Source organism: Dreissena polymorpha, chromosome 13, assembly GCF_020536995.1.
Source record: "Dreissena polymorpha isolate Duluth1 chromosome 13, UMN_Dpol_1.0, whole genome shotgun sequence".
In the NCBI taxonomy this organism is placed as follows: Eukaryota; Metazoa; Mollusca; class Bivalvia; order Myida; family Dreissenidae; genus Dreissena; species Dreissena polymorpha.
This window is the reverse complement of record NC_068367.1, coordinates 28,194,741-28,213,787: the sequence shown is the minus strand read 5'-3', so window position 1 is coordinate 28,213,787 and position 19,047 is coordinate 28,194,741. Positions and strand designations below refer to the sequence as shown.

The 19,047-nt window shown below is 35.7% G+C and overlaps 2 protein-coding genes across 2 annotated transcripts in view; both read right to left on the bottom strand.

Annotated features, from left to right (window-relative positions):
• LOC127855742 (succinate dehydrogenase cytochrome b560 subunit, mitochondrial-like) overlaps positions 1-19,047 on the bottom strand; it is a 171,179-nt gene that overhangs the window by 102,999 nt on the left and 49,133 nt on the right. The window lies entirely within an intron of this gene.
• On the bottom strand, positions 520-15,054 carry LOC127855736 (tetraspanin-18-like). Its single transcript, XM_052391533.1, has 8 exons — positions 14,967-15,054; positions 14,456-14,564; positions 13,024-13,145; positions 12,271-12,345; positions 11,192-11,302; positions 9,815-10,018; positions 2,097-2,180; positions 520-990 (listed from the first exon to the last, which is right to left on the bottom strand). The coding sequence occupies exons 1-8, from the start codon at positions 15,024-15,026 to the stop codon at positions 931-933; spliced, it is 825 nt and encodes a 274-aa protein (XP_052247493.1). The 5' UTR covers positions 15,027-15,054; the 3' UTR covers positions 520-930.

Below are 19,047 nucleotides of genomic sequence, written 5' to 3'. Positions count from 1 at the left end.
CAAGTACAGTTCAACTGAAACATTTATTGTTAAGAAACCCTTCTTTCGATCTTCTGATGAGTACGAATCATGAAGAATCATAACGGACATCGGTGTGTAATTACCTCTAAATAACAATTATACAAAACGTTGTTCGATTCTTTGACTTTATGTTTTGCGAATGTTTAAACAATAGGTTCCCTAAATATAACATATTTTCGACTTAAATCCCCAAAACTGAAAAAAGTCGTTCTACGACACTATAGTTTCGTTTACTTTTTTTTTTTTTACAGATTTCCACTTTTATATGAATACTATTAAGCTTTATCCTTTATTCCGTTCGTGTATTTTTTTTTTAATGTTAGCACATCGAGTTGAGAAACAAACGTAACATGTTCACGCATTTTAACGCTGTCCCAATGTTTGGCAATTCCTTACAGGATATGGTTTTCACGTAGTATCGTAGGGCTTATTTTGTTCTTTGTTCAGATGAAATCGAATCAGGTAACTCTAATTTGTAAAATAAGACAACACAATACACACAATGTAACTATTCTAATTCATCATCGAATATATTTAACTAATGTTTAACAGAAAATTTGCAACGATCGAACATTTTTGTAACAGTTTTCATAATAAGGAATAGTGTTGTTTTATCATATGTTTTAATATTGTATCTTTAAAATGTAAAAGATTATCAAAATATAGAAAATGCATTTGTTTAACGTTAAATACTAAGTGGCATATTACATACTCACATTAATAATATTATTTCTTCTGTATTACGGAAAACGATTGTTCGATATTACAAAACATGCTTAGCAATGAGCGGTCATACGAAGACATGACTTAATAAACAAATGGTGTTTATCGCTTTAAATAGAAGTCTTTATTGAGACTCTATTAAAATCATATTGTTTACGCCACACACGTTGTCAGTCACTTTTTCATTTAGCCAAAATATTTTGGCATTGACCTGATGATGCAGCCTGCAACCACGACACAGAGTATCTGCAAATACATCAAGCTCATGCGTTGAACATTCAGATGTGTTGTTTCAAGAAACGTCACGTTTAATGTTTTATCGCTACACATTATTTTCTCAGTAAAGTAATCTTAACGAAAAGAGTTTTATATTAAACATGCGTATGGCAGCCTGTTTTCATTTGCCTTATTTGCTACTTGTTATTTGATAGTCAGTCACGTTACGTGATATTGATGCAATGATGTTGCAACGTCAAGTGACGTATTCCGATATATTACACCTCAGAGATATTGGTCCTTCTATATCTATATGACCGGTTTCAGTCTGTTAACTGCGATAGAGAAACCTAAGAGTATATAAACCGGTCACTATTTTTTGTTTATGGACCGTTCGTGGTTACACACCACTAAATTTGCACCGTTTTACTGTAAAATGACGTCATTATTCCTTCGAAATTCTTCAGTTTATCTCTTTTAAACCATAAACAATCGTACAACACTGTACAATGGTAAAGGGGAAACTCTTCGGTGTAATATAAGAAATAGTAAACTCCACTTCGGTCCCAATGGCATTATAGTGAGCAGCGAGGCAGCCACAAACTGTATATGGACCTCAGCCTGGCTAGTCACTATAATGCCATAGGGACTTCAGTGGGGTTAACTATTTCTTAAATAAATCACTTTCCGGTTTTAGCATTGTGTTTGCGTTAATATTTTTCTACGCGACTATAAATACACAGGTGATTATATAATTTGGACACTTGTGTCCTCAATCTATTATTTTTAATTCGTCCTGGGCATTTGATAGTAAGCTTACTTTTTCGCAAGTAACTGTTATCTTAATGTATATAATTGGTTTTAAACATATATGATACTATTATTTATAAAAAGCATACATTAACAAGACACTAAAATGTATGCATTAATATATTCCAATCCAGCTACCATGACTTTATTACGTTAAGTACTAGAATCAAGTCGATTTGACTAAAGAGTATCGCAATACATGTAGACTCATAAATCAAGTGCACGAACATCACCTGAATAAAAGAAAACAATCAAAAGAGGTATACATTCTCATAGATTTCACGAGATTATACACTATTAATAAACAATAGTACTTTGAAACTAACCTCCGAGACCAATATGAAGGCAGCAATGCCGATAATGACTCCGATGCGACTTTTAAGGTGGTCCTCAATAGACTTCCAACAAGGCTGAAAGCATATAAATGGTGGGCAATCATTATTTATGTGAGAAATTAAATTACACCTTTGAAAATTGATGTATGACTTAAAGATTAAGAATCTGTATTATTTTAGAAATTGTGTTCATGTACCTCGTTTTAAATATCTTTGTCTCTGTTTCATGTTCATTGCAAATCCATACTGGAATATTAACGAGGTAACAATAACACAAAAAACAGCTAAACATGTCATTTGAATCTTTTTTTTTCATTAATACTTTCACTTGCCCGCTTTGACAATTATCTCCGTAAATATTTCCGTATAATTAACTGCTTATTGACGCGCTGTGCCGTTTCCGTAAATAGGTGTGATTAGACTCAGTGCATTGTTAGACAATTATTATAGAAACGACTTAGTGATCGAACCCTCAACCAAATTATTGGATTACGTCTTGATGAAACGTTATCTCAAATATAATGGTTTTTAAATTGGATTGATACAACTTCAGAAATACTATGACAGGGCTCAACATCAACGGTTGTCCTATTGCCCCTGGCAAGTAAAAGTTGGGTCCGGGCAAGTTATTTTATAATCTAGTTGTCCGCCCGGGCAAGTGCAAAAAAAAACAAAGAGCATGTAATTCAGACTTTCATTAGACTTTAATTGCAGTAATCATTTTGTTAAATGTTCAAAAATAAAAAAAAGGTTTTGTGGTGTATCATTTTTATCTTTATTAAAAATATGAGGTTTACAGTTAATGTGATATTTCATGTTTGGGCAAGCGGCTTTACGGTCAGGGCAAGTAGATTTTCTAAGTACTTGCCTGGCAGGGCAAGTTGGTTTTTCAGTTAATGTTGAGCCCTGTATGATAAGGAAAATTATGGTAACAATCAGCTAATCGTTTTATTTAAAATGGTATATTGCGTATAGCTAAAACTAATATGCATTTCATTCAGAACGATTAGACTTTCCAACTTTATTTCATTGAACAGATTACTCTGCTTATGACGTATCCTGTGTGGTTTCTTTTATACATTATGATAAAATATAACATTTCTGCAATGAAATAACAGCAGTGAAAATAACACAATTGTTTCTTTTCACCGATGAAAAGAACAAATTTTCGGAATTCCTTTTGCTATTTTTGGATTATAATATCAAGATGTACTTTCCTTGTTATATTCCACCGAATCCAATACGTTGTCTTTTAGTTTTATGCTTTTTAACCGTTTATTTACATTGTAAAAGAGTTAAACTGAAGAAATTCCCTGTAATAATGACGTAATTTCGTCAACAAAATGACGTCATTTCGTCAAAAAAATGACGTCATATCAATGTATTGAGGCACGCCACGGAAGAAACTCCGAGAAAGGGTAACTTTTCAGCAAAAGGGAAACAGCTGTTAATTATTTTCTTGAAAAAGGGGCATAAAAGAAAAGAAACTTTGTTCATGTCAGTGTAAGATAATATTTTCTATGATCACTCGTGAAATAACAAACGATCTTACACTGACATGAACAAATATCCTCTATATAATTCCTATGACACAACACAACACGTTGAGCGAGGCTCTTGCTTTTCGGGACACCAATTCAAACATAGCTGTTTGTTTTCGACAATAAAATACTAAAAACAAGGTTTGATGGATACGCATCAAACGTATGCAAAACATGTGTCGAATTGTGTGTGTGTGTGTGTGTCATATAAAGAAGTGAAACTCCAGCTGCTGGAGCAGTATTGAATTTTCATTAAAAACAATTAGTTGGTCCTTTATTTAAGGCAAGTGACCGATTGCCCAAACAGTACAAAACAGCACAATACAGCACAATACAAACCAACATAAACACCAAATATGAATAAAGCTGGGGTCACCGCCTTGGAACGGTCAATGCAAAGCATTGGGGGTTTAAACCTGGTTATAGAGCGCTCAACCTCACACTTGGCCCAGCAATATTCATAATACATTCAAGTGTAAATAAAATTTAACGTCATAGCATTGTAACTCAAATTAAACAATAATAAAAGGGAATTAAAATGCATAATTGGAAAGCTTTACATGTATAGGAATGCAATAAATGTATCGACACGGCATTTGATTTTGTAAATCGTGTTTTGGATAGAATGGTAAGCATTTGATACAAACGTTTCACAAACAATAGTGCGGTTTACATTTAAATAAGACAGTAGTAGTTTAATTGAAAAAATCATAAGATTGAAGTTGTATTTAATGGAATAGTGTCGTTTAATATCAATGTTCTTTTATGTGTGTTTGTGTGTGTTTCGAGTTTTTGAGATCCTTCAGCGCCTGAGGCTGCATTATTTTAGGACCCAAACATTGTCCCAGGACTCCTGTCTTTTGAACTCTAGACGCACGACCGGTGGGACGAATTTTGAAATATAACTACAATTGATATCTATTTTAATTTTAAATTAACTTAATTCTATTTTGGTGAGATCTTGTGCTGTTGTGGGAAACCGGGCACCCGGGGGGAAATCTGATCGGTAAGGTATGGTGCCGACCTACCAAGCTCACAAACTCAAAGGGACTCAGCCCGGTCGCCATAGTAAAAAGCGCGTGAACCAACAACTGAACTGACTAGTGTGTCGACTTTGTTTTTGATGACTCCTTTTATAAGTAGTGTCATCGATCTGTAGTCGGGTCATTATATGAAACATACCGCCCAACCCCCTAAAAAGTGCTACAAAAGGTATTTTAACTGATCCTGGTAGGGGCCCTTAATAACATATCAAAAGTTTACCAAAATCAAATGTTTTTTTTTCCAAGATGGCGTCCAAGATGGCCGCCAAAACCTATTAATGATGATAACTATGTGACAATCCACTCAAATTTCATTATTTTGGTGCATATACTTAGGTTGAGGAGGTCAAATAACACATTAAGATGATAAAATTATTTTAATTTATTACAGAACAGAGAAATCCAACATGGCGTACCGCTAACACAATGTCAGCAAGTGCATAACTATTGATCTAACTTTGTTGTTTTTTCTTCGTAATTTTATTATAAATAGTTTTTCATGTTTTGTTTTAAATTTTAATACCCAGTAAAACCTTGTATACAAACGTCCGATATTGAAGCTCAAGCGTCATAAACAACAAAATATAAATACAGACCGCCATTGTACAAATATATCAGACCTGCGTGTTTACACTGCCTCATATTTGTTTTTTTTAAAGGTTGTGTCAACAATGCCAATATATTGGGCACAATATACAGAAGATATGAGATTTGAGAAAAATGTAGCGGATTTTGTGGAACCTAGTGTCCTGGGTAGTGATATAGATTTGTTAGACACGTCTTTTCTCTTTTCCGCCGATAATGTTGACCACAATATTATCACCATTGACGGTAACGGTACTTTTCGTGTGATAGGTGTCATTGCATCTATAACCCCCGTAATACTGACGAACTTTCTGATTCCGCGAAAACAAACCTCAGAGCTGAACACTAGAAATAAGACAAAAATTCTTATCTTTGAGTACCGGTTGGCAACATTGTTCGTCATGAGGTAGTATTTGAGGACCTGCCGCGAGTTCGTGATAATGAATGGAGGGTCGATATTTTGTTGGAAGTCTCCTTCAGCTTCAGGAAGGCAACACCGAATTGGAAGAGAAAGATGCATATATTGCATCAAGGAAGCCAGCACATTTGGCAATCGTCAGTCAAATTATTTCCCATTATGAATATGTACTCTGGGGACAAATCGTGCATCATGTCAACACAAGACTTTGTTTGCAACCTTGCCATGAAGCACAACCTTCCCAACATTTTAGCGTTTGACGAATTAATGTATTGGAAGGCTGCCGAAATCATCATCGATGCGCTAAAAAGTAGTTGCCTGAAAAACATTGCTCTAATGTCGGGTTATTTTTATACACTCATGAACTTGCTGGGGGCTATTGGATCCCACATGGAAGAAACCGGTCTCAAAAAGATACTTGAGACTGTCTATGGAGAAAAAGCAATTGTGCACATTTTGACAGAGTAAGCTGTCAAGATGGCTTTGACGAGCCATGTTCTTGTTGACGAGTAATAACACAGCCAGCTTATAACCGAAATGACACAGGAAGATCCCGAGATTAAGATACTGCTGGATCAGGCAAGGAGTTGTACTCTTCCCTTCTTAGGGGCGAGACGACGCTAGCTGATGTTGCATGTCCTGAAATTTTGATTAAACTCGAGAGGGCTACAGAGAAGAAGAACATGAACTTGCCAAAACAACAAAGACAAGCCAATTATGGCTGAATTATTAGCTAATAGTAAGCATGAAAAGGATGTTGATCAAGCCGGATATTTCTGGGTGTTGGCTGATGCACTTACTGGCAGTCACCAATTGTCTTTCGGTCTTTGCTGCAGCTGGGCACTTCACCTGCGATCTGCTTATTGTTTTCTTCAGCAAATAAGCAGCCTAGAGGAAACGTACCCAGACGTTTATGGAAAGTTCGTTGATGTTTTTCACAATGTTTGTAGGAGCAATCTGTGCTTGGCTGGGCTAAGCAGTGCTCTTGTCATTGAGCAAACATTGATGGGGTCTCTTAAGAGCACAGGTGGTCTAACTCGCGGCAGTAAGATGATCTAGGAAATGCAAAACCTTTGGACCCTATCTGCACCTGTAACATCCGAATACAACTGTGCGATGTAGGATTTCACATACCTGGTATATATAACACGCTCACACAAAGATTCAACTGAGGCGCGCATCAAAAGAGATACTTCAGATCTCGAGAAAATGCAGACACACATTACAAACTGCTCATCCTACACAGCCGATCCTACTCTAAGAAACATTGTCAATGGGATAGTGGCTGGGTCAGATGTGAACATGCATGCATTTCATGAGGTTGGGAACAAAATCGCAAGAAGTATCATAGGAAAGTCGGTATTTGCTTATAAACTAAACATAAAAGACAGAGCAGCCAACACTCTTAGGAATAGCTCCGCTATTAAGATTGCTCAAGATCGTGATATTGATCATGCACTTCTGTTCCAGCGTTTCCTGGTAGTGTCAAAATCTGGAGATCGTTTCATTGAAGACGTAATGTCGTATAAACTGAGCCCGCTCCCCCTTCCGCCTTTGAAGCCAAGAACATACTTCGTAAAGCAGACACGCCTCAGATCATTAAGGCAATTCGAGATCATGCTGAAAACGCATCATGTGCGGCTGTAATGACTTGTATTTCTGAAACAGATTGTTACGTGCTTGATGTTGGCTTTTTGCTGCATCGTTTACCATGTAAAAGGGCGAATCTAAAGCAGGTTTCTCTGCTATGTTAAATCATGTGTAAGTCCACAGGTGGTTAGCGTATGGCTATGATATTAATTAGTGAAATCATCGTTTTGAATGATAAATAATCATATCATAACGAAAAATTAACTTTTATGGAAAAAAAAATTCACTATCAAATATATATATAACAAGGTATGCAACTCAAAATCACCCCAAAACAGGGTGCATCGCTTTGAACAGCCATATCTTCATCAATTGTGCAGCGAATTTCACGATCTCGGTCTTATTCAACGCAGAAATGAATTTCCTTTTTGGAAATGTATATGTCTTGCAATTTTTTTTACAAATACTGGGTCAACTTTTAAGAAATAACACGATACACAACTCGCATGACCCAGTTGACAATGATCATGCAGTCTTTAAGACTGAAATCTTCACGGAGTAAAGGGCATCTTCCCTACAAAGTTCATGTACCTCGATACCATAATTCAATAAAACGTATGAAAAAACATTATTACCGTTCTTGTCGTAACATTATGCATCAAGACTAACTGTCCAGCGCCGTTTGAAACCTTTGTTTACATACATTTCAACTAACTGACATTTTAAACACACGAGTGATTTCATTGGTCCAATGCGGAGGTGTGTCTTCACAACTGGAGATTTCATTCATAAAGACTGCATGATTATTGTCACTAATAAAAATCATAGCCACACGCTAACCACCTGTGTGTAAGTCACGCCTATTTATACCTCATTATAATTGTTTTTAAAAAGTCAACCCAAAAATCGATGTGGGTGAACGGTTTAAACAGCTTTGAATGGCGTCGATTTGTTGAAAAACGTCTGTAAAGTTGATTTAACTAAACCAGACTTAAATCACGTGAGGACGTTCGTCTGCCATGTAACACGAAACAACAAAACAAATAAAAAACACAAATTAACCTCGTGAACAAACTTAATCGGATTGCACATATGCATCTGCTGTCACGAAACACTAATCAAAATGCATTTGCCACTTAGTTGCTGTGTGCTATCTAGCTTGACGTTGACCTATGATGTCTATTTGTGAATACGGCCTTAGTCAAAGTGTAAAGTTTGATGCATTATTATACTCGTTATTATTCATAACCTATCTGCGCTATTGTGTCTTAACTTGACCGATGGATTAGTTCAACAGTTTTAACGAGGAAACGCGCAAATAGTTAACACAATTAACATGCGTTTACAAAATACCTACAAGTATAAGGGAAGTCAGTCTAAACAAACCACATGAATAAAAACAAACGCTGTCTTCACAGAGAACTGTATACAATAAAATGCAGGTTCGTATGTAAATTTAAAAATCTTAACATACCATCAACAACCCGCAATAATTCAGTGTGAATCATAGCTGGCATGTTCGTTGTGTTTTCAATAGAAAAAGACAACTTCATATACAATATAATTGGGTACAATATTGCTTGCAGCTACGAATTTCAAATATTGTTCGCAATACATCTACGTCAAATCTTGAGAATACATCATGCAGCTCTTCGATTTCGTCCTTGCTACACACCATATTTATCATGCTATTCAATAATAATTTAATTACAATAATGCGGTCGCTTTCAATTCAATACAAAGCCACATGACACACGCGACAAAAATAAAAATTCAAAATGCAACTCAAGAATGTTAGCTTTCTCCACCCAGTAGATTATGCCATTCTTCTCAAGAGCAAATCGTCGGTATTTTAATATTAAATAAATCACTTCATAGTGTAAACAGTTGATAAAAACACAACCCAACCGTTTATGTAGACTGTTGTAATCTATATGCGTGTGTAACTCGGCATAATGATGAACAATGATTATTGTTAATCTCAAGACTTTCCGTTTCGATTGTTTGCTAATTTATTAAATATGAGATTAAGAGTTAGATTTAATAATTTTATCTGGTACTATTTCGTGTGTGTCATTTTCAATATATATCGATCCAATTTTATGTCATAATTCTATCGCATTTTCATATCGTTCTGTACTGTAAATCGCCCAATATTAGCCGTCTGTTATTATTCTTTAACATGTACAGGGTTTCGTTTTTAACATTTTTTAAAAGGCTTAATAAATAGATTATATGGTTGGTGACTTCTGATATGCTGTGATATACGACTCGTCCAAAAATAGCGTGTTCAAATACTCTGAAACCCTCGCCTCTGCATTAGCAATATCAGCCGCGTCTGATAAACTATGTCATCAAAGGTCATCAACCGTATATGCTCTATATATTTGCACGAACGAGAAAAATAACGCCCCCCCCCCTCGTGGTGTAACATTTTTTTTTAAAGATTTGTATTATAAAATATAATGAATTTAAAAGACAATCCCATTTTTTAAATTATAATACAAAATAAGTCTTTTTTCTTAAACCCACCTTAGACATATTAGAATTGATTGCAGTCGGGTTGTACGGGCAGTTCCAGTTAATCGGCTCATATTTCTGGTGTTTCAAGAACGCGTCCTTGTCCTTCAGTTTGCAGCAGGCTGGGGGTATTTTCATGATCCCTTGTTCGCCCGTCCTATTCCATTCAGAAGATCTGTTGAAATCTGCGTAGCTGTCGATACCGCAGCACTGGAACTGAAATACAAAGTAATACACTCCACTACAAAATTGTTCATAGATGTTTGTATTTTGGAAAATAAATAAATTGATGTATTGACCTTAATATTCAATATGTGAAATAGTCTAAAATAATAATAGTAGAATACGATATTGCGTCCTCTACAATAGCTGCTCATTTAACATGTTTCCACTACGCCAACCAGCAATTGAATACGCCCTGTCAATAGGGACGCATTGATACACATGTTATGACTATTTTATTTTAATTATGTAGCAAAATCCGACATATTTGTAACAGGTGTATTGGCCAGGAGTGTGATTTTGATTGTTTAAAGAGAGCGTGTGATTGTTTAATGAGAGCGTGTAAAAACTTGATACTGGACAGTCTCTTTAATAGAATGCAAATGTGTCACCTTGCGCAATGCAAACCTCCTCCGATATAGTAGAATGTGGTATTTCCGACTATGGGGAGAGTTTTCATCGTTTGTTTCATAAACTAATATGCGATAACAGTACAAAAGAGTTTTATTTTATGCAAAAAGAGGTGAAACCCCCCTAAAATATAGAAAGTTGACTAAATACAAACGATCGCAATTTCACACGGAGAAGAATGTCCATTTTTGAAAGTGTTCACAATTAAGCTAAGTTACCATGTGAGAAACGCGTGACATAAGTTTAAAAGGTATATATTAGGTAAAAAAGCAAATACTTGACTTTAAGTTTCAAAAACAAATTTAGGCAATATAAGTTCTTAAATTCCCATGCTGTTGTATAGGTTTGGAAAGTTTAATCAGCCAACAAATCAATACTAAACGGAAGGGCAGAATAACGGACTTAAGTTACTACTTCATAACTAGTCCACATACTAGTTTACTCAATGAGACTATTTAAGCATATAAGCTGTTTTTGTCATGGCATAATCATACTGATGTTACAATTAGAAGTGTAAGTTAATACTTGTTTTCGCATGGAGGGTCACTGGCAAATCTATATTTCCCAACAACCCCTCCCCATTTCCACACACCCACACACACATATACTGAAAGTGTCGGTGCATTTAACGAACCTCACAATGATAAGTCAAGGTTTACTATACACTGTTCTCAAAACCGAAACCATTAAAACTTCAATTCCCAAAATACATCCTCTCTGATATAACGGCTCATTTTGTACTCAACGTTTACTTACATAGACCTGGGCGAAATCCAGTCCAAGTGAAAATGGCTCGTTTGTATCCACCCTACCCTGGTACTTGCTGTTGATTCTCTGTATAAGGAACGATTTCATCTCTGTGGTTATCTTGAAATACAAGGCAACGAAAACGTAAAACGCCTGTGCTTAAACCTGAATTCATGCCTGCGCATTGCAGTTTAAATCTTAAGTCCAAAAGAATATTTACATTAGTGAATCAATGAAGTAAGGATTGCGATCTTCACTACCACCTACTTTAAAACTGTGACTAATTATACATTATACATACAAACCCCATATACACTTAATAACACATCATTCCATGTACCTAACCAATTAATTTATGTGACAAAGCAGTCAAGTCTTTCTTTAAATATTCCAAAATAGTGTTTGTAAAAATAAATAATACACAAGAACGTTGAAAAGGCATTATTGATAGTACATAAGGCATTTGAAGGTACATTTGTATGCATATGTGCCCACATACACTTACTATATGCCTCTACAAAGCAAAGAAATTGCAAAAAAATTGCTGGAAATTCGGTTTTTTGTCACCAAAAAGAATTATAAAGTCACTGCTCATATAAGGTTTCATTGTCTTTTCCAGATGGTATCCATGTTTTCCCAACATAGTCATTAAAAACGCAAATTTCTACACAATAAATAGTTTTCTGGAGAAATCATGCTAGGAGGTAATGGCAGACATGTGTAATTTTTAATAAATCCTGTTATAGTATTGGCTTGCAAATTAAAGCAGTTTTTCTCCCCTAAATGCCTAACATGTCCCATTTTGCCCGATCTTCTTCTTCAGGGAGCCACATTTCGCTCATTTGTTTTAGGAAATTTGTGAGGATTTTTTATACATGCAGGCCATTACTTGTGTCATCAATGTTTATACACAGTTGATTCAAATTGGACCTGGACTTTTTTTTCAACTTACTTACCCCATGTAAGTTAATGGTAAAATACCGAACACTGCTCCAATCGTTTTACACTGCTCACAAGGTTTCGGATTTCCTCGGTTGGATTGCTCATGTCATTAGCTAAGCTGAAAACGTATTTCTATTTTAACTCACCTTTCCCCTGAAGGAAGCTGCAATCGAAATAGCTGCGATTTCCAGAATAACTATCAGCAGCATGAATATGGCGTACTGGAGATTTATAAATATCATTTGTATAAGAACAACAGGAAAACAGAAAACAAGACCTACTATAAGCTGCTATATTCGGTATATGTGAATATTAATTATTCTGAATGAAACACAAATATAAATTTGGCGATAGTATCACAACTCCATCGTTTAAATGCAATTCGTCCGATGCTTGTGAAGTGTATATTTAATTGTAACGTTATATACTATAACGTTACAATCAAATATACACTTCACAAGCATATATGTGTGTGTGTGTGTGTGTGTGTGTGTGTGTGTGTGTGTGTGTGCGTGCGTGCGTGCGTGCGTGCGTGCGTGCGTGCGTTCATGCGTGCGTGCCTGCGTGCGTGCGTGCATGCGTGCGTGCGTGCGTGAGTGCGTGCGTGTTTGTGTGTGTGTGTGTGTGTGTGTGCGTGCGTGCGTGCGTGTGTGTGTGTGTGTGTGTGTGTGAGCCGCTAAATGACAATTGGTTATAAATGACAATCTTTAGTTGCATTCAATTTTGAAGAGGTTTATACGATCACATACATGGCTCTACGTTTCTTACGATACAAACACAAAAGCGACGAATACATTCATACAAACTATTTCAGAAGGCTTCATCAAGCTGACATATTATCATTTTGGTATAAACTTAGTTTTTTTACTCATTAAATAGAAGTGAGTGAAGCCACATACCGAGCACATACACACCAACACACACTTATTCTGCATTATTGCACCGAAACATCCGATGAATCCGAGTACCATAACGCACACTCCACCCACAAGTAACACAATTGCCGCAGATTCTAACAGCCCTGCAATTATGAAAATCGTATATGGATAGGTAATATTAGATTTCCTAAGAAGAACTACGTGTGTTTAAATGAGTTTAATAACGGCGGTTGTGGTACGTTAAACATATTTGGGAACGAGATCTTCTTTTTTATGATGAACGTACTCCTACGTCTTTTTTTGTTTCCAAGCCAGACAATATTACCAGGGGTAGGTGTCAAAATCACGATATCCATTGTTTTAAATGACATGCAAACAACAATACACAATGTAGATATAATTATGTTCAATAAATGATATAATAATGTATTATTTTCAGTCTTCATGACTTTTGTTTGTCTTGATAGTCAATCAAGCTATAGATTTTCAACATTTCGTTCCCCCTTATTATTTAATAATGACAGGGCTTTATTAATGGCATTTCGGTAGTTAAATTTTAAACAAATTAGCGGTTTCTTTGCGTTGTTTTGCATGAGTAAATGAATAAAATACATTATGTAAAGTCAATTTGAATTGTTTTAGTTATTCAAAATTGACTTACGAAACAACATCAGAAAAATGCATTTTATGGAAACCCGTTTAAATCTTAGTCATAAATATGGAAAACCATTTAAGGGCTCATTCGTAATTGCGCTCACACTATTATTTTGTTTTTTCAAACAATACAAATCAAGTTTTCAGAAAAGTTTCATTATTTGCAACTGATAGCCGTACGTGATATTTTCTCCATTATGCTAGGGAATCAATACAAATACTTAAAGTAGGTTATTTAAGCGCAATAACTACAAATTGATCGCTGAAATTCGTAAATTAATTTTGTATTTGCTAATGTACGTAAGTAGTTTTAGTTGTTGGTTTTTTTCATCGGGCGATTTGCGATCAAGCAATGGGTTATTTTTTAATACTGTAATTTACAGGATAAATTCATCATTGAGACATAATCAGCATTACATGTAAACAACTATGCAGTTTGTACTATCGACCATCCAAGTTTGTCGGGCGAACTAGGCCAGATGGGAAAGTGAAGAAGATCCGGCCAATGCTCATGAGTTTCTCTAAAGCCTAGCCACAGAGCTTGTAGGGGATGGGGTTAAAACGGCCGTCTAAAAATGAGTAGATTATGTGATGGAAATATAGATGTTGAAGTTGTCATCTTTATTTGTGTCCATTATTGGCGAAACAACTTGCACTAAGCACTGGTTAAGCACTTTAAACCTCTTTGAGCTTGTCAGGGAAACAGGTGAGTAGGTTCGCAGCAAGCAGTATTTTTGTTAGTTTGATCTATCATTGTTTGCATACGGTTAATTATAGAAAAAAGAACACACGTACTTACCATTGATACTGAAGTTTGAGCTTGCGGCGCCATCCTTTGTCAAGAAATTAATTTTGTTTTTGTCGACAAGGGCCCATATTCCAAGACCAAACGCTACCGAACCTACAGCCTTTCAACGCAAAAAAAAGGCTAAGTGCAGGAATAACACAGGGTCATCTTAAAATCATTTTCGGCAGAATAATATAATAATCCTGCTCCTCAATGCCGTAATAAACCATACTATGCACATTTTCATCGCCATCATCATAATCATAATGATTATCGACTTAAACAGTAAATAACGACAAAGACGTATTAAGTGTATTCGATACGAGTGCAAGCTAACAATGTACATTGTCAATTATCATCCAGCGCAGAAATGTCATCATCGTCATAAGCAGCTGGAACTACGGTACAATGGACGGGGACAATATTTACAGATTCGCGTTGTATGTTGCCTCATTCTTAAATTTGGTGATACACTTATTCAAATTTGCCTAAACCTAAACTTTCATTTTATAAAAATACTCACGAAGACTATTGAGCTGATAACGAACAACAGATTTCTCCCAAAGTCGTCGAAGCCCACCATTGGTAAACTGAAACAAGTTTTTCTGTGCAATAAAGAGATATACATCTACTATGGTTCACTGTGCTTCCCATTCTACTACTACTACTTCTACACCTACTACCACTATTACTGCAAGTACTACAGTCACTATTACTACAACAACTACTACGTATATACAGCTGTTATGGTTCCTTGTGCTTCTCATTCTGCGTTTAATACTACTACTTCTACACTTCTACACAGGAACAACTTATAAAGCATCTTATTCTATTTAACCATACTGTATATTCGTTACTACTACTAATACATAACACTGTTTCGAAATAAAAATTCAATCTGTTGTTGTATACAAGTTATAAAAATGATTTTATAACGACTCAAATATAAAATGTGAATACACTGAGCATAAACTAATTTGTATACCTTTAGCCTAGGTAATTAATAACGATTTTTCTAAGATGTTGTCAGTTATAACATCATTATGAAAAAATCCCCTGCAAAATGCAAGGTCATTCTTCACATTTTATTTATATTTTTTGTAATCGTCGTTTTGCAGACCTGTTTTCATGTTAATTTACATGCTGAACACACACTTCAATGGAGACTTTTTATGTTACACGAGAGCAACAAAAATAGACCGGTACAAATGAAAACAATTTTATGGTAAAATATTGTAGTTTACTGTTTTGAAAATCTCTCCATTCATTGTGTAAATTCACACAAAAACGTTTATGGCGATCGTGTAGTACAAATTCGACAGTGAACACGATGTAATCCGGATCCTGACATATTTGCTCTTATGGTAGTTGCATTTAATAATAACGTTTGATATGGAATGCTATTTTGAACGGATGTTAAATGCGTCAGCTCAATTGGTATCCCCGGATAAGTGTTTTGTTTTCATAAGATCTTATCCAGATGTTATGCGACAATATCCTTATTTACAATTTGATTTCAATTACTTGTTTTCTTTTACGAAGCAATAAACATTTCAACTAAGGCGATGTGCGTAAACAGCGCTTGACAGTGGCGTTTTTTTCGGAGGGAATTCAGTCATCGGGACCATCTATTTTAAGTCCGTGTAAACTTAATTGGAGGAATCTTTCAACTCAGATAATTGTATCACACTTACTCATACATAAACCAATACCATGTAAATAAATTATAATTGGACTAGACGTTGGCAAGTGTAGGCTGGTTAAATTGATTGTGTCGAACGACGATTAGGTGCGATCAAATGTTTGCGAATGCGTTCATAAATCAATAATAAGAACAAAACGGTTACCAGGAGCATTATTAAATAAAACTGTATTGACTTTTACCCATTTGTGAAAGGAAATACTTGCTTTCACTGATAAACAAATAAAATGTACAATCCAAATAGGGATACACATAAAAGCAATGACTCAATGTAGGGAAATACCTTTGATGTTGGAATTCACACTTATTACTAGAAGTTGTTTATCTATAAAAAACTAAAACATTTGACTTTGGTGTGTACTTAATATTAATGGATGCTATTTGATATCAACTAATATTACTTTCTATGACAAAATGCATACCATGTATATAATTACAATGTTTTTAAGTGCAACTTAAACAACAGATGATAAATTGTCAAACATAATTTGTTGTATAAAATTAAATCGAACGTCTATGTCCTAATGTCAACTTTGAACTATAAATACTAGTGATGGCAAAATTATTCGAATATTCGAATATTCGATTGAATGGGCAGTATTCGAATAACAGAATTGATATTCGCATATTCGCATTTTTTTCAGACGTAATTGCCCTTATATTAAATGACCTGCGAGCCGCTTACTAGTTGGCACCCGAAATCATTTGGGATAAACGTGTTTGATGTGACGTTCTTAGTGTCAAACTGCGGCCCGTATAAGCGTTGGTGTACGGAAGAAACACCCTCCGGAAGAAACACCCTTCCCTAAAAACAGCATAGCGGAAAAAAACCTTTCACATTTTGCATACGCGGAAGAAAAATCCCTCGATAGTTTTGCATAATGCGTAATAAACCCCCTTTTATATCGGAATAAACCCCTTACCATATTGAACTAACAGTTAAAATCACAGGTGATAAGCGTCTACGCTTGTATTTGTGGTTCGTTCATTCGATAGCGTTGGTTTTAATTAGTGTTTTTTTTTAAAAGGTGTCACACTCAACCCCAGATATTTTATTCGTTTGATCTTATGTAAATATAAGTGGCTATAAAAAAGGTTTAGCAACCATTCAGAATTTCCTGACCAATTACGTACCACTTCGCAATGTCCTAAATCCTAACACGATTTATAATTCAGAATCACGATATTTCTGACTGGATATTCAAAATTATGAAATGAGCACAACTGCTTATTTTCAATCACAAACTCGAAAATGCTCTCGTGTTGTAGGTATTGCCGTTCGCCAATGAGTATAACAGAGTTTTTGCGTCGATGTTTGATATTAACCCTTCCCAAAGCTGAGAAGGCCATCCGCCAATGAACATTCCAGGTGGCGGGAAATATCCAAAGGTAACATGACGTAGCAAGCGTCTTCTCAATCCTAGTCGCATTCTTATTCTGTCGCGTGCTGTTATGCCTGGATCACCATCTGCTTTCCACCACTGACGTACATCCCGACAAAGATTTGCTTCATCTATGTAGCCTTCTTCAATTATTGCCTTTTCCACGTCTTCACTAAAATGTGTTACTGCAAATGGTACTGACATTGGGTCTATTACACACTCTGTCATGGCGGTCGATAAGTTTGTGTTACCTCTCTTTGCAACTTTGTTCCAAGCATCATTTAGAAGACCATCTAATCCGCCCTTGCAGCACTTTCGCCTGGTTCTGGTTAACAAGTGACTGGAGTCAATACAACTTACTTCGTACTGCTTTCGTTTACTACTATATGCTGGTACGTAAAAGAAACTGGTATCCATGTCATTCAAATCGTTATTACGGTCCTCAATTTGGTCTCTATCTGTGTGTTCTGTTGACTGATTCCTCTCACTGCTTACCCGACTATCATTTTCAAGTAAACCTGTTTCGTCATATAAACTAGTCTTCACTTTATATGCCTGCGCTTGCCATTCACTCAGCACAGAAGGCCATACATATTCGGCATAAATTATGTTCAAATCACATTTCCGATACTTTGCCACCGTGCTAAATGCTAAAGTCTGTAAACTCTGTACAATAGCGTTACTTTTTGACTTTCTTTCATATATTTTCAAAGTGTCTGACGATGCATTGGAAAGCTTGATATAATTTTTTCAGTTTGAGGTATTTGCTCTCGCTTTCCTTCATCTCTGGTATTCCTTTCTTCTTTAAGTATCTGACTATCACTTTCAAATCAACATCACGTAACCTAGACAATTCAATTGTTGATTTGCAAATGTTCTGGACGTGTTCCTCGGTACAATTTGTCCATTTACTTTTGTTGTTACTGTTTTTATCAGTTTTAAGCATGTTCAGTATAACTGATGCGTCTTGTGAATCAATTACTTTCTTCGTATTTTCTTCACAGTCTAATTCACTTTCCCGCTGAATCGATTCAATAATCTCAGCATTAGTTTCAATGTTCATAATTCCATTTTCCTCATGAGTTCCATCTGGTTGCTGTTGAACAACATCTTCAACACCACCAATTTGTGAACGGTCAGTCGATTCTATTTCACATTCGATGTCGCTATTTTTTTCTGGATGCGTAGTATTGTCGGAATTGTTATTTGTTTTCTTCTGTTGTTCAGACAGTCTCTGTTTTGTAACGCGTTGGGATATTTTGGGCAACGATGCACTGCTTCTAGACGTGAGGTTATATCCAATGATTTCTGATCTATTATTCTTTAGCACATCCCATTGTGGATTCTTATTGAGGTCCTTTAATTCTTTGAGAATGTCCAGTTTCTTCTTTTTCTCAACTTCTCGCCAAACATCTTTTTGCAGCTGCAAGACAGTGAGTGGTTTATCATTGTCATCTCTCACCGAGAGAACATGCCATTGCCCATCAAAAGATACCGCAGGTATGTGAATACCTGCCTTT